Here is a 17011-nt window from a genome sequence, read left to right as displayed (position 1 = left end):
CCAACCGGGACTAGAACCCGGTGTGCCGGCACTGCAAGGCGGAGGATTAGCCTGTTAAGCCACAGCGCCGGCCCAAAAATAATTTTTAACAAATATATTCCCCAGTTCAATCTGGGCTGCCACAAAGACAGAAAGGGCAGGGATTTTTCTTTCACATCCCAGTACAAACCAAAAGAACAACAGTAAGTTGTTCAAAGTCTATCTATCAGTGGATGCAGAGAAAATAGTTTACAAAGCTTCTGCTCCCTTCTATAGCTAGCTATTTTGGACAGACTGTCTGTTACGGTGTCTTTCCCTTTCTACAAATTGCAGATTGGTCAAAGAATCAAGTTCCTTACCACAAGGCTCATATGGCAACTCAGATAAAAAAATTATTTCTAAAAAGTTACCATTTGCAGCAAACTTGAGATTCCTGTGTTCTCTAAAAAATAAAGTGTGATTTACAATGTGATAAACTAAGTTAACAATACTTTTCATTAATTAAAATTCACATGGTATTACTTACCTGATTTTCAGTCTAATTTTGTTCACGACTTCATCTATGTTTGCCAGAGACTACGATAAAGAAGAAAATGCCCAGCTGTTACTTCACCTCCTGGAACTCCTCTTTCACAGAGAAATGACAAGCCATACAGGCTATTTACAAAATCTCAAAAAACTGTATTACATGATATGATTTTGACTTTTTTAAAAAAGGGGAAAGCAGTAGTTGGCAACTACTGCCAAATCTAGTCCAGTACTCATTCTTTATAAATAAAGTTTTATTGGAATATAGCCATGCCCACTCACGTACATACTGTTGATGGTTGCTTTTGAGCTACAATAGCAGAGTTAAGTAGTGTTGATATCATGGTATTGCCCATAAAGCCTAAATTTTTTTTATTATCTGAACCTTTAAGTTTGCTGACTCTGGGGTATACAAGATTGTGACAGATCCATACAATATTCACAGCGAATACATAAACAATGATAAGGAGCTGGTATTGTGGCACAGTAGATTAATCCACTACCTATAACACTGGCATCCCATATAAGCTCCAGTTCGAGTCCTGGCTGCTCTACTTTGGAACCAGTTCCCTGCTAATGCACCTGGGAAAGCAGTGAATGATGACCCAAGATGGGGAGTGAACCAGTGGATAGAAGATCTCCTTCTCTCTCTCTCTCCCTCTCTCCAATTCTGCCTTTCAAATAAATGAAAATAAATCTTAAAAAACACTATAACAATGTTGCATGAAAAAAAAATAGTCAGAAAAAAGGGTATATCTTATATGATTTTACTTATGTAGTTCAAAAACCAGGTGAGGCCGGCGCCGTGGCTCACTAGGCTAATCCTCTGCCTTGCGGCGCTGGCACATCGGGTTCTAGTCCCGGTCAGGGCACCGGATTCTGTCCCGGTTGCCCCTCTTCCAGGCCAGCTCTCTGCTACGGCCCGGGAGTGCAGTGGAGGATGGCCCAAGTGCTTGGGCCCTGCACCCACATGGGAGACCAGGAGAAGCACCTGGCTCCTGGCTTCGGATCAGCGCGGTGCGCCGGCCGCGGCGGCCATTGGAGGATGAACCAACAGCAAAGGAAGACCTTTCTCTCTGTCTCTCTCTCTCTCACTATCCACTCTGCCTGTCAAAAAAACAAAAACAAAAACCAGGTGAACTATTCTCTTGTTAGAGGCCTGGGTAGTGGTTCTCTTTGTGAGAGAGGCAAGAAAGACCTTTTGAAGATGTCTTACTAATGTTTTATTTCTTGATCTGGTGGTGTTAATTTTTGTGAAAATTCACAGTTTTACACTAATGATTGTACATGCCTCTGTATTGTTATACTTTGATCAATAAATATACTTATTCATTTGTTTCAAAATATTTATTTATTTAAGAGGTAGAGACAGAGAGAGGAGAGGGAAGGGGACGGTGAGCCTATACGGTGGCTGGCTTCTAGTATGCCCAGAGGCACCAGGGCCTGAGGGAAGGTACCTGATGGCAGGGACCAGTAACCCACATGGTGGCAGGAAGCTATTTGAAACATCACCTGTTACCTCCCAGGGTCTGCTGTAGCAGCAAGTTAGGGTCAGGAACTGAACCCAGGTACTCTGATGGGTTCTGCTGGGCCAAATGCCCATCCCAATAAATTTATTTTTTTTCCAGGATATAAATCCATGAGAAAAAACAGCCTGGATGGATACACAAGCATACAAGGGTAATTCAAAAAGTTAGTGAAAAAATACCTATTAAAAAACCATGATGGGCCGGCGCCGTGGCTCAACAGGCTAATCCTCCACCTTGCAGCACCAGCACACCGGGTTCTAGTCCCCAGCGGGGCACCGGATCCTGTCCCGGTTGCCCCTCTTCCAGGCCAGCTCTCTGCTACAGCTCGGGAAGGCAGTGGAGGATGGCCCAAGTGCTTGGGCCCTGCACCCCATGGGAGACCAGGAGAAGCACCTGGCTCTTGCCTTCGGATCAGTGCAGTGTGCTGGCCGCAGCACGCCAGCCGTGGCGGCCATTGGAGGGTGAACCAACGGCAAAGGAAGACCTTTCTCTCTGTCTCTCTCTCACTGTCCACTCTGCATGTCAAAAAAAAAAAAGATGAAAAATTTTGTGGTTGGGCCCGGCGCCATGGCTCACTTGGTTAATCCTCCGCCTGTGGTGCTGGCATCCCATATGGGCACCGGGTTCTAGTCCCAGTTGCTCCTCTTCCAGTCCAGCTCTCTGCTGTGGCCCGGGAAGGCAGTGGAGGATGGCCCAAGTGCTTGGGCCCCTGCACCCGCATGGGAGACCAGGAAGAAGCATCTGGCTCCTAGCTTAGGATTGGCGCAGCACGGGCCATAGTGGCCATTTGGGGGGTGAACCAACTGAAGGAAGACCTTTCTCTCTGTCTCTCTCTGTCAAATAAATAAATTTTTTAAAAAAATTGTGTGGCAAAATCATATCTTTTTTATTTGAAAGGCAAAGAGAAATAAAGATAGAGAATGCCAATCTGCTGGTTTACTTCCAAAATGCCCACAGTGGACCCTAGCTGAGGCCAAAGCAGAGGAACCAATAATTCAGTTCAAGTCTCCCAAGGTGGTAGCAAGGATCCAATCACTTGAGCCATCACCACTGCCTCCCAGGGTTTGCATTAACAGGAAGCTGGAGTCAGGAGTGGAGCAAGGTATCAAACTTAGGCATTCTATTATGGGTCAAAGTATCTTAACCAACCACAAGGTGAAACATCCATGCTAAAATGAACTTATCTATTAATTTCATTTCTCCGAGAATTTTTATTTCATTTTTAAAAAAAGATTTTATTGTTTGTTTATTTGAAAGGTAGAGTTACAGACATCCACTGGTTTACTCCCCAAATGGCCACAATGCCCAGAGCTGGGCCGATCCAAAGTCAGAAGCCAGGAGCTTCTTCCTGGTCTCCTATGTGGGTGCAGGGGCCCAAGGACTTGGGCCATCTTCTACTGCTTTTCCAAGCTACAAGCAGTGAGCTGGAGCAGAAGAGCAGCCAGGACACGAATCGGCATCCATACGATACGCCAGCACTGCAGGCAGAGGTTTAGCCTACTATGCCACAGCACCGGCCCCTCTCCATGAACTTCTGAAGTACTCTCATAGTAGCTGTAATCTACACTAGTAGCTGTAATCTATGAAATCTGTATTACTAGTTTTACTCCATGAAAAGGAGGAATTTCAAACTTTTCTTCTTCTTTGCCTATCAGTATTTTCTAATTATTCCACATAGACTATGCACTGCTATTGTAATTAAAAATTTTTAAAAGATAACAACAAAGCCATTAAAAGACCATTTCGGGCCTACGTCCTGAGAAAATGTGAGGAAATGCTGCCCCTTAGTGGAGGAGAGGAGGTACAATTTTACAGCATCATTTTAACTCAAGTTTTCAAAACAGAATCTTATAAAACCTCTTTTCTTCTCTCCCAACAGCTATTTTATCTCAGAAAGAATTGGGGATGGTATTAGAAGTGTGCTTATAAATTCACTCTGGCTACGGAGGGGGCCAGGCGCCCTCAAGGAGCAGGTTTGGTAAGAGAAGCAGGCCACGAGTGTACGAGAAGTCAGTCTCGGCCGCTCAGTCTCCCCTCCACTCCGACCAAGCCAATGGTTCTCCAGGATTTTCAGAAATCCAAGAATAGCCTGAAGCAACAATGATTTCCCCAAAGAGAAGTTACGTCAATCTAATTCTGTCAAGTCTGTCACTTCAAAACTGAACTGAGTGTAACAAAAGTCATGGCCATGTTAACAGCAGTGAAGGTGTCACAGGACCTGGGCTTTGGCCTAACTCTGACGCGACTAACTTGCTGGGGGCAAGCTGTTGAACCTGAGTTTGTTTCCTCATATGAAAAGTGTGCATCACAATTTCTAACTCTACTGGAACTCATTCTATTTTTTAAAAAATAGCTATTTTAAAAACATCTATTTTAAAGATGTTAAAATGTTAGGGTGGAAGGGAGGGCATCTGGCCCAAAAGTTAGGTTGCCAGCTGGGATGCCTACATTCCATATTGGCGTGATACCCAACTCTAGCTCCTGTCTCCAGCTTCCTGCCAACAGAGACAGCAGGTAGGGCTCAAGTAATTGGGTTCCTGCCACCCAAGAGGGAGACTTGGATTAAGTTTCCAACTTGGCTTTGACCTCCCAGCCCTGGACTGGGTCATTTCAGTGTCTGGGGAGTGAACCAGTGGATGAGAGCACATGTGCTCTCTCCCCTCACGTGTCTCTCAGATAGATTTTTCTTTAAACATTAACACTTGGAAAATCATGAGTGAACATTAATCATGAGTTCTCTGTATTGTTCTAAAAACTTACCTGAAAATGGGGAATTCTATAAAAATTATACAATTTATACAATTATATATAATTTTATTTACAAATTTTATAAAATTTTTAAAAGATTTATTTATTTATTTATTTTACAGGTAGAGTTACAGACAATGAGAGGGAGAGACAGAGAGAAAGGTCTTCCTTCCGTTGGTTCACCCTGCAAATGGCCGCTACAGCCGGAGGGAGCTACGCTGATCCGAAGCCTGGAGCCAAGTGCTTCCTCTTGGTCTCCCATGCGGGTGCAGGGCCCAAACACTTGGGCCATCCTCCACTACCTTCTCAGGCCACAGCAGAGAGCTGGACTGGAAGAGGAGCAACCAGGGCTAGTACCCGGGGCCCATATGGGATTCCAGTGCCGCAGGCAGAGGATTAGCCAAGTGAGCCACGGCACCGGCCCAAAAATTTGTAACCTCTATAAAATCGGTAAGACTGTATATGACCAAAAACCTTAGAGAGTGAACAGAGTATGGAGGGAAAAGCAAGGCTTCCACTCATCTGTCCTGCCTGTGCCCTTGGGTCCTCTCTCTGACGCAATGGCTCTGCGCCAACTGCTTCCCACCTTCTGGGAGACAGACTATGTGCTAAAAGCACATCCAGGGGGCCGGCGCTGTGGCGTAGTAGATAAGGCCACTGCCTGTGGTGCCAGCATCCCATATGCACACCAGTTCAAGTCCCAGCTGTTCAAATTCTGATCCTGCTCTCTGCTATGGCCTTTGAGGGCAATAGAGGATGGCCCAAGTGTTGGGGCCCCTGCACCCATGTTGGAGACCCGGAGGAGGCTGCTGGCTCCTGGTTTCGGATTGGTGCAGCTCCAGCCGTCATGGCCATCAGGGGATTGAACCAGTGGATAAAAACACCTCTCTCTCTCTCTCTCTCTGCCTCTGCCTCTCTGTAACTCTGCTGTTCAAATAAATAAATAAATCTTAAAAAAAAGAAAAAGAAAAGAGCATCCAGGAGTGGTCTGCACCGTGCTTTTTTCACTTGACAATATAATCTGGAGGTCATTCCACAGAAACCATTTCTTAAATTTAATAATCCTTAGATATTCAAGTCTTGCTTAAGTTTTGACCATTTTTCTAAGAAGAGTAATTAAAAATATGCATGTAATCAGATGTTTAACTGTACTTAAAAGAGCAAAAATCTGGAAATGAACTAAATGCCAATCAACAGTTAACAGATTGGGCCTTGTTTATTCAACAGGCCTCTAGGCCACCAGTAGAGGCAGCGGTCAGGGAGGCTACCAACTGACGAGGAAGACTGCCGGGATGCCGCACTACAAGCGGAAAAGTCTCAAAGCAGCAAGCACTCTGTGAAGATAGTTATTCAGAGAACAGAAAGAAACATCCTAAAGTCACAATCCTTGACTGACTGACTGACTGACTGGCAGATGGTGGGGGGCGGGGAGGGAACAGATTTCCCTTTATGTCCCAGATTTTCTACTGGGGAAGCAACAAGGAAAGTTGCTAACATCTAGTGTAGTTCTCCCACACAGCACTGTGCTAGACACTACACAGAAGTTGTGTCCCTTAATCCTCCCGGCCACATGAGGCACAGCATGATCTTCAAAGGGAACCCTGGGGCGCGGCCTCTGAAAGGACGGGCTTTGTCCCAGAGCACAGCTGCACTCACTGTGAGTGTGACTGCCTCCAACACCTCTGCTCTGTCCCGCTCTCCATGCCGCCTCTCACGCAATGGATCGTCTTTATTTTTTAATTTTAATTTATTTGAGAGGCAGAAAGACAGAGACTGACAGGCAGACACAGAGAGCGCTCATGTGCTACTTCACTCCCTCAGTGCCCAAAGCAGCCAGGGCTGGTCCAAGCTAAAGCCAGGAGATGGGAACTCAATCCGCATCTCCCAGATGGTGGCAGGGACCCATCTGCAATCCCCTAAGGTGCGCATTAGCAATAAGTGAATTGGATTGGATGTGGAGTGGGACTCAAACCTAGGCACTCTGACACGCAATATGGGAGGCATAGCAATGTCTTAACTGCTTTGCCAAACACCCACCCCTACAATGGCTCTTGATCTTTGTCTGTACCCTAACACTTGAGACTTGACACACTCCTTCCGAAGAGTTAGTGCCCCACGTGGCAGGAATCCTCACTGCATTTGAGGGCGTCTCCTGGGGAGAGCCCCAGAGGAATCCAGATGGGCCACCCTAGGTGGAGGTAGTATATGTCCTCTGAAAACCACTCAGCTAGTTTAGCTACATGCAATAAGGTTGCAGTTTTAATTTTAAAATGTTTTAATTACTGAAAAGTATTTCCTGGTTTTAATGGCAATTCATGCTGACTACAGAAAATAAGTAAATTCATTCTACACTTCCAGGAGAGTATAACCTCTATAGCATTTTTGCATCAATAAATTGTACTTTATGGTTCTTCCTATGAAAATATATGGCTTTTTTTGGAGCTGGCACTGTGGTGTACTGGGTAAAGCTGCCACCTGCAGTGCCAGCATCCCATGTGGGTGCCAGTTTGAGTCCCAGCTGCTCCACATCCAATCCAGCTCTCTGCTATGGCCTGGAAAAGCAGCAGAGGATGGCGTAGGTCCTTGGGCCCCTGCACCTGCGTGGGAGATGGGAAAAAGCTCCTGGTTCCTGACTTTGGATCAGCCCAGCTCTGGCCATTGCAGCCATCGGGGAGTGAACCAGCAGATGGAAGACCTCTCTCTCTGTCTCTGCCTCTCCTTCTCTCCGCGTGTAACTTTGACTTTCAAGTAAATAAATGAATCTTAAAAAAAAAATAAAAATAAAAAAATAAATGGCGGGGCCGGCACTGTGGCACAGCGGGTTAATGCCCTGGCCTGAGGCGCCGGCATCCCATATGAGCGCCGGTTCTGGTCCCGGCTGCTCCACTTCCGATCCAGCTCTCTGCTATGGCCTGGGAGGGCAGTGGAAGATGGCCCAAGTGCTTGGGCCCCTGCACCCATGTAGGAGACCTGGAGGAAGCTCCTGGCTCCTGGCTCCGGATTGGTGCAGCTCTGGCTGTTGCGGCCAGTTGGGGAGTAAACCATCAGATGGAGGACCTCTCTCTCTCTCTGCCTCTCCTCTCTCTGTATAATTCTGACTTTCAAATAAATGATTAAATATTTATAAAAAAAATGGCTTTTTAAAATCAACTAGATGATAAGCAATTTAGCATGCTGATTTTTAAAATTTTTTTAATATAGATCTAAAGTATTCAGTGGTGGGGTGGGGGCTCATTAAAATTCTTTCAACCTGGGGCCAGTGCTGTGGCATAGCAGGTTAAGCCACTGTCTGAAGCACTAGCATCAGAGATGGGTGCTAGTTCAAGTCCCAGCTGCTCCACTTCTGATCCAGCTACCTGCTAATGTACCTGGGAAAGCAGAAGAAGATGGCCTAAATACTTGGGCCCCTGCATCCATGTGGGAGACCTGGGTAAAGCTCTTGGCTCCTGGCTTCAGTCTGGTCTAGACCTGGCCATTGCAGCCATTTGGGGAATGAACCATCGAATGGATGATCTCTTTGTCTCTCCCTTTCTCTCTGTAACTCTGCCTTTCATATAAATAAAAATAAATCTTTAAAAAAAAAAAAGTGAACCAGAAGATCTCTTCCTCAGTCTGTGTTTTTTAAATAAGTAAGTAATCAAAAATTAAATATAAAACCAAACAAATACATACACCAATGTTTCAGGAAGAAATGAAAACCTGGCTGTTTCCTACATAATTTTTTTTAAAAAAAGATTTATTTATTTGAAAGGCAGAGTTACAGAGAGGCAGAGGCAGAAGCAGAGAGAGAAAAAGGTCTTCCATCTGCTGGTTTACTCCCCAGATGGCTGCAATGGCTGGAGCTACACCGATCTGAAGCCAGGACCCAGGAGCTTCTTCCGGTCTCCCACATGGGTGCAGGGGCCCAAGGACTTGGGTCATCTTCTACTGCTTTCCCAGGCCATAGCGGAGAGCTGGATCAGAAGTAGAGTAGCTGGAACTTGAATCAGCACCCATATGGGATGCGAGCGCTACAGGCAGTGACTTTACCTGCTATGCCACAGTACCGGCCCCTCCTATGTAATTTTCAATTCAAATACTTATTTTTGTTTTTTGGGGGGATCAGCATTCTTGATAAGGTGGGACAAATATTTCCAAGGCTTATAATGCTATCTTTATACCAGCTGTTACCAAATGTCTATCTCTAGATAATTTCTAGAATTCTCCTTTCAGAGAATGAGTTATAAAGGCCATTTATGAAATCTCAAAAAAAGACAATCACACAGTATATAATTTTTTAAACTTTATTTGAAAAATGAACACATCCATCAGAAAGTTTGGAAGGATATATACCAAGATACTAACAATGATGGGGATTATGGATTCCACACTCAAACATCCAACTATGTACTTCTATCTGGATCGCTCAAATATGATCCAAAATGACTATTCCTACACCCTACTCCTGCTCTACTTGCCAGTGACACCTGTTCTTCATCTTCACTCTCAATATTGGGCAAAGACGTCAGCACCCGCGTAGTAAGTCGGGCAAAGACGTCAGCACCCGCGTAGTAAGTCGGGCTAAGAATCAAAGACCAAAATCCTTCACATGACTGCAATGCCCAGTAAAACGTCATTTCCTCAGGGGAGCTTTTTCGGATCCCTCAGACTGCTTTCCCCATAGAAGAACTTGGTGAGGTTCCCTCGTGGCCATCCCAGTAAGCTGAGCCTTCTGTATCTCTGTGCTTTACTCTTCACATTGTAAAATAAGAATGAAAACAAAGTGGAGATTTACTAATTTGCTGAGCACTTAGAATGGTGCCTGCAGCCCAGTGAACATCCTAACTACTGCTATAGGTGTGGCAGAAGTTAGGGCTCTTTTAAGAGGAAGAAACAGTAATAATTATACAAATAAGTCACTGTAACCATGATTTACTTATTTATGTTAATTGTGCAATTATCTATTTAGAGATAGACTGGAAGCTCTATGTTGGTAAGGACCATTTCTGTCTTGCTTAGCCATGAATTTTAAAAATTAATTAACTAATTAATTAATTAGAGAGGCAGGGAAGCAGAGAAGGATGGAGACAGACAGACAGAGAGAGATCTCATCTGCTGGTTTGCTCCCATTCGCTGTTTCAATCCCCAAATCTGCACAACGCCCAGGGCTGGGCTGGGGCCAGGAGCTCATTCTAGGTCTCTCATGTAGGTGGTAGGAACCCACCCACTCGAGACTCTACAGCTGCTTCCCAGGGTCCTCATTAGCAGGAGCCAGAACCAGGAGCCACAACCAGGAACAGGTATTCCACATCTTAACTGCCAGGCTAAATATCCATCTCTAATTTTCTTCTAGAGCTCAGCAGAAAGGTGGGTTTTTATTGAATAAATGAGTAAGTGAATTTGAGATTCCACAAAAGCCTCTACCTTCAATCATTCAGACACTAAATTCCATGATTTCTGTCTCCAAAATAGCTCTCAGATTGTGTCTCCATCCCCTAGCCTTCACACAGGCTTTATAAGTACATAATATTTTGGGGATACAGACTTAAAAATTAGCCCAGGAAAAATTAGTTCTGTGAGAACTAATGCCTCACTGGGAAGCAGGCAGTTTCCCAAATGTCGGGGACCGGAAAGCCTAGAGGACAGAGTCTTCAGGATTCCTGCTCTACTTAACCCCTCAACCTCAACCCTGCACAGCCCTGACACCATGAACACTTAGCATTTCCTGTCCCTGAGCCTTTGCCTATGTGTAGAATGACCTTCTTCTCCCGCATCATCTTAGAACATTTACCTCGCTGCTCCCTGTTGAGAATGAGGCTCCCCTGGAATGCCACAAGCCTGCCTCCTTCATATCTATTAGGTCTCAGTTTAAAGGGAACTGCCTCAGAGAGCTTCCTTTGAAGCTTCCTTTAAAGAGCACCCCTACTGCAGGCCATCATGTGCGCGCGCGCGAGAGAGAGAGAGAGAAAGAGAGAGAGAGAGAGAAAGATTGATTCTTATTTGAGAGAGAGAGAGAGAGAGAGAGATATTGATTGATTGATTCTTATTTGCTTATCTACTCCCCAAATGCCTGTAACAGCCAGGGCTGGGCCAGGTTGAAGCCAGGAGCCAGGAACATCCCAGCAGCTCCTCTTCTGATCCAGCTCCCTGCTATGACCTGGGAAAGCAGTAGAAGATGGCCCAAGTCCTTGGGCACCTGCACCCACAAGGGAGGCCTGGAAGAAACTCCTGACTCCTGGCTTCAGATTGGCTCAGCTCTGGGCATTATGGCCATTTGGGAAGTGAACCAGAGGATAGAAGACCTCTTTCTCTCCCTCTCTGTCTGTAATTCTACCTCTCAAATAAATAAATAAACTCTTAAAAAAAAAATAACTTTATGAAAAATATGAGCAGGATGCTAGCTACTATTCTCCTTACTGCTACTTCTCTTTATTTATTTAAAAAGTAAAGCAAGAAGGACAAACAGGGAGATGCTCCATCTGCTGTTTCACTCCTCAATTGCCCACAACAGCCAGGACTGGGCCAAGCCAAAGCCAGGAGCCAGGAACTCTACGCAGGTCTCCCAAATGAGTAGCAGGAACTCAGTACCTGACCCATCACCTACTGCCTTCCAGGTGCAACAGCTGGAAGCTGGATCAAAGCAGAGGCAGAGGTAGAATTCCAGCCCAGGCACTCTGATATCAGATGCAGGCATCCAAATGGCAGCTTAACTTGATGTGCCACAACACCCACCCACCAACTCTGCAACTCTGCTACTTCTAATTCTGTTCTACTTCTCACCCAGACACCCAAAAGATAATTCTGTAAGAAAAATTCATGTGTATAGGCAAATCACCCAACAAAATGAAACGAAACATAGTCTAAACATTTACATCCTGAAATAGTGGTGAAAGTGAATTTATGATTAGACATCCTGACTACCTTATCCTTTTTTTCTATTACATTATAAAAATTCTTCCTCTTTCCAAATTTACTACAGAAAATTTGAGGGGACTCTTATAACCTAAAGGTACACTTTGTAATAACATGCTAATTATACAAAGAATTTCACTTTAATACAATTTAACTAACCATCCCATTTGATTGTGATGGAGTTTGATTTGAATCTAACCCTCTTACTTATCAAGGAGCTCTAGATTACACAGAATAACTCACCCACAGCCTACTGAAATGAAGAAAAATCTAAAACTCTATACTTACTTGCTCTGTTGGAAAGAGGGTATTGATATACTCAACAGCATTGAAATCTGCTCGATCTAAAGGATCCTGACTCGGAAATACCTGTAGAAAAAGAGAGGACTAATGTCAAAACATCATAATGTATATCATAAGTACATACAATTTGTATTTTATTTTTCAATTTAAGATACACATTCTAAAACACTTTTAAAAAGGTGATTAAAGGGCCCGGCGCTGTGGCTCACTTGGCTAATCTTTTGCCTGTGGCACCGGCATCCCATATGGGCACCAGGTTCTAGTCCCGGTTGCTCCTCTTCCAATCCAGCTCTCTGCTGTGGCCCGGGAAGGCAGTGAAGGATGGCCCAAGTGCTTGGGCCCTGCACCCGCATGGAAGACCAGGAGAAAGTGCCTGGCTCCTGGCTTTGGATCAGTGCAGCGCCGGCCGTGGTGGCCATTTGGGGAGTGAACCAACGGAAGGAAGACCTTTCTTTCTCTCTCTCTCTCTCACTGTCTATAACTCTACCTGTCAAATAAATAAATAAATAAATCTTTAAAAAAAAAAAGGTAATTAAAAATAACTGCCACTGTTCTACTTTTTGTTTTTGTTTTTGTTTTGGCAGGCAGAGTTAGACAGTGAGAGAGGGGCAGAGAGAAAGGTCTTTCTTCCGTTGGTTCACCCCCCAAATGGCTGCTACATCTGGCGCGCTACACCAATCTGAAGCCAGGAGCCAGGTGCTTCTCCTGGTCTCCCATGCGGGTGCAGGAGCCCAAGCACTTGGGTCATCCTCCACTGCACTCCCAAGCCACAGCAGAGAGCTGGACTGGAAGAGGAGCAACCGGGACAGAATCCGGAGTCCTGACCGGGATTTGAACCCGGGGTGCCGGCGCCGCAGGTGGAGGATTAGCCAAGTGAGCCGTGGCACCAGCCTCTACTTTTTCTTTTCTCCCTACTAGACTGTAAGGTCCCTTAAGATAAAAACCACACTTCTTTCCGTGTTGTAATGCTTCCCCACACAACAGCTGCTCAATAAAATATCTGTTGAAATAAAGCCTTAATTTTCAACAACATCTGTAGTTTTAACATTTTGACACAATGAAAACAATGTTTGAAGGTGAAAAAAGTTCCACATACATCAATAATCTCAAGAACAGGAAGAAGTCAGTGGGTACTGTGCACTATTAAGCTGACGGTGACATGGGTATGCCTGTATTAGGAAGCCTTGATAACAGACTTGGGCACCATGTCTCAATGGTATCTCAACAGCAGAATTCATGAAACGTCAAAGAAATTTTATTTCTTCAGACACTGTCAAGAAATGGAGAGCTGGGGGGTGACATGGTGGCATAGGCGGTAAAGCTGGCACCTGCAATGCAGGCATCCCATATGGGTGAAGGTTTGAGTCCTGCCTGCTCCACCTCCAATCCAGCTCCCTGCTAATGGCCTGGGAAAAGCAGAAGAAGATGGCCCAAGAGCTTGGGCCCCTGCAAAAATCTATGTTGGAGGATAGCTCCTGATTCCTGGATTTGGCCTGGCCATTTAGGGAGTGAACCAGCAGATGGAAGATCCCTTTCTCTGTCTCTCCTCCTCTTTCTGAAACTCTGAGTTTCAAATAAATAAGTCTTTAAAAAATGGAGATCTGAATGAGTGTTTGGTACAGCGATTAAGATGCCACTTGAGACACCACATCTGACATTAGAGGGCCAGGGTTGGCGTCCCAACTTGGCTTTCCATCCCAGCTTTCACTAATGTGTACCTAGGGAGGCAGCAGGTACCTGGGTTCCTGTCATCCACGTGGGAAGCATGGACTGAGTTGGTGTCTCCTGATTTTGACCTGAACCAGTCCTGGCTATTGTGGGCATTTATGGAGTCAGCCAGTAGGTGGGAATCAAGTTCTCTCTCCCTCCCACTTTCAAACAAAATGAAATTTAAAAAAGGAAAGAAATGGAGAAGTGGCATTCAGATTAACAAAAGAAAGAAAGCCACTTCTGAGAAATATGGCTAACACCCTTCAAAAGTCCCAACTTCAGGAACATGAAAAAAAGGTAGGTTATAAAAGCACCCTCCAGGGTACTGGATTTCCCCATCTCAACATACTATAATTCTGGGAGGCAGCCTTCTTGAAGAAGCTTCCAAAGAAATAGTGTCAAAGAATTTTCTAAGAGAGGTCAAGGACAATGGGTATAGGAGTTTAGGGTTTCCACAATGTTAAGAACAAGAGGAGGTAAGTGGGTGAGAATAAAGTATAATACACATTTGTGGTTGGAGATACTTATGTCCATGTAATTTTCACGACCTCAATTATATGCGCTCGCCAGAGCGGGTGCTGGCTACCAGGCCTGCTCTGAGCATATGCTCCATTGTAAGCATAGAAATGTAAATTGTCTCTTTCCTCAAATTGGTCAATTCTGGTATTCTTCTCACCGCTCCTAGGTGGTTATCCTAGGTTTTTGCTTTTATAAAAAAAAATTTATCTATTTATACATTTGAGAAGGGAAGAAATAGAAAGGGGGGGGGGATGAAGAGAGCAATGAGACAGCAATATCCCATCCGTTTGTTCACTCCACAAATGCTCGGAGACAAGAACTCCATCTAGGTCTCCCATGTGGGTGGCAGGAGCCCAATTACCTGAGCCATCACCACTGCCTCCCATGGTCTGCATTAGTAGGAATCAAAACCAGGCACCGGGATGTGGGATGCAGGAGTCTTAACTCACTAAACATCTGCTCTTATTCAGGGTTTTAATATGTTTTCATGTAACAAGGCCCTAACACAAGCCAGCTATTTCATCTGGTAAAACCGATAGAAGAGATTACCGCCAATGCTGGAGGAAAAAACTAACAGCAGTAGACTTATCAAAGAGATGCTGACACATTGTACATCCTAAAGAATTTGAAAGATAACATGTCTATAAAGATTTCACAAGGTGAAATGCCTTTGGAACTTCAACTGTGAGTAAAATGTGATTCTATCATATCAACCCTTCCTAACTCCTCACATATCACATTGGCAAGCTGAAGAATTTCTATCTCATACTATGGAAAGAAAAATTTTTAAATTCATCTTGACATCAAGATGTCTGCTTACCAGATAAACCTATGGCAGAACACTTATTCTTTTTGTTTGTTTTGTTTTGTTTTTTTGTTTTTGACAGGCAGAGTGGACAGTGAGAGAGACAGAGAGAAAGGTCTTCCTTTGCCATTGGTTCACCCTCCAATGGCCGCTGTGGCCGGCACACTGCGCTGATCCGAAGCCAGGAGCCAGGTGCTTCTCCTGGTCTCCCATGCAGGTGCAGGGCCCAAGGACCTGGGCCATCCTCCACTGCACTCCTGGGTCACAGCAGAGAGCTGGACTGGAAGAGGAGCCACAGGGACAGAATCCAGCACCCCGACCGGGACTAGAGCCGGGGTGCCAGCACCGCAGGCGGAGGATTAGCCTAGTGAGCCGCGGCGCCGGCCAGGACACTTATTCTTAAGAACACCACAAATGTGCTCTTCTGAAATTCCCTTTCAGTCAAACAATAACTGACTGTATTATTGGTTTCTTCCATTAGAGCCTACTAAGTCCAAAGACTAAGTCCAAGTCAAATGTACAGGTTTTTCTTGTAAATGGAGGCTAGTGGCAAACTGGTGTGGCCTGAACACCAACAGTTTGCCCAGTAGTGTGGCAGTCTCAGGATAGGCCAAATGTGATTTGCATGAGTAATATAAGCACTCCTAGGAAAACACACACACCGAAGTCTATAAAAGGGACAACAAACACACTACTTAGGATAGTGGCAGACCCAATGGTGAGTATCAACGGTCAACATACGTCAACCACTAGTAATAGCAGAATTAATATTCACTTCCAAAAACTTCCCAGAGGTATGAGCCTAAATCAGACATAACCAAGACAACTACACTAGGAGAAACTTTTCTCCCTTTATCAGAAGCAATGCCCCGGATGAGGGTCTATATCGCTACTTCTAGTGTTGTTACCCTTAAAAATTCATGAGGACTGCAGAGAGATCTTCATCAACCAAAGGGTTCCCGCAGGAAAGGGAGGCTTCCCGGGGACATTCTCCAACCTGACCCTAACCAACCGACTGCAGGAGTCTCAACCTTTCGAGTGCACTTAACCGGCCCGGCCGCTTTTCAACACTTCCCTCTGCTCCGCCAGCTGCTTCGGACATCAGTGTCCCCCGCCTCCAATTTCGAGCCAATCGTAAGGGGCAAGCTAGTCTGTGAATGAACCCCTACAGCCCCCGACCCCCGAGATGCCACCCCCAAGGGTCCTTCTCCCAGGTTCACGCCTTCGGGGAGCACAGTCCTTCGCCGCCGCCCCGCAAAGATCGGCAAGGCCTAGAAGCGACCCCTTCCCACCTCCGCCTCACCCCAAACCTTGCTCTGCCTCCTGAACCTGGCCCCCACCTCTCCCCAAAGTCTTCTCCTTCCTCCGCTCTCCCCGCACCCCCATCCTCCGCACTCCCTTCTTGAGGGGGCGGAATGCTCACCTGCTCGATGGCGAGCTGCACCTCGGGCGTGAGCTGCAGCACGGCTTCCAGCTCCTCCACGAACTCCAGTTCCTCCTCCTCCATCATCCCGCCACCCAGCCCCCTGGCGACCCCCGCCTTAACCCCTGCCTGCACCTCCAGCCGCCTCCCAGCCTCCAGAACAGCGAGCCCCGGGTCTGTCGCCAAGCCCGCCACTTCCGGGAAGCCCGGCACTTCCGGGATCCGGGGCACTCTGGGATAGCGGAGGACTGACCTCTGGAGAAATTCCCGTCACGGCCCGGAGTCTCCCGGGCAGCCCTTGAGCCCGGCGGCTTCTGCCTGCCCTCGGCTCGTCCTGAAGATGGTGGGGGCCTTCTTCACCTCGCCGGAGGGCCCGATGCTGGGGGGCCTGGCCCCGGGGCAGGACGTCGCAGCGAGCGTAAGCCCAGCAACGTCGCGGCTGACCCCCGCACCCCGCGCGGGGCCCCCTTGGTCAGGGGCCCTAGGTGTCCCCCTGCCATCGGGGCTGAAGTGACCCCAGCCGGTAAGTGGCGACGTTGCCAAGGACGTTGGGGGCAGGGGACGGCGTCTACTTGG

At 46.2% G+C, this 17011-nt stretch overlaps 1 protein-coding gene and 1 non-coding gene across 2 annotated transcripts in view; both read right to left on the bottom strand.

Annotated features, from left to right (window-relative positions):
• VPS53 (VPS53 subunit of GARP complex) overlaps positions 1 to 16580 on the bottom strand; it is a 150738-nt gene extending 134158 nt beyond the window's left edge. The window contains exons 1-3 of the mRNA XM_062215673.1: positions 16436 to 16580; positions 11964 to 12044; positions 506 to 555 (exon numbers count right to left, since the gene is read on the bottom strand). Coding sequence (XP_062071657.1) covers positions 506 to 555; positions 11964 to 12044; positions 16436 to 16522 — 218 coding nt within the window. The 5' untranslated portion in view covers positions 16523 to 16580. The remainder of the gene's footprint in view (positions 1 to 505; positions 556 to 11963; positions 12045 to 16435) is intronic.
• LOC133747391 (small nucleolar RNA SNORA31) lies at positions 91 to 218 on the bottom strand. The gene has a single exon (XR_009864345.1). It is a non-coding gene; the product is annotated as a small nucleolar RNA SNORA31 (small nucleolar RNA).
• Positions 16581 to 17011: the final 431 nt, after the last annotated feature.

The sequence above is a fragment of the Lepus europaeus genome, chromosome 18 (genome assembly GCF_033115175.1).
Source record: "Lepus europaeus isolate LE1 chromosome 18, mLepTim1.pri, whole genome shotgun sequence".
NCBI classification, from domain to species: Eukaryota; Metazoa; Chordata; class Mammalia; order Lagomorpha; family Leporidae; genus Lepus; species Lepus europaeus.
This window is presented reverse-complemented; position numbering and strand designations above follow the sequence as displayed.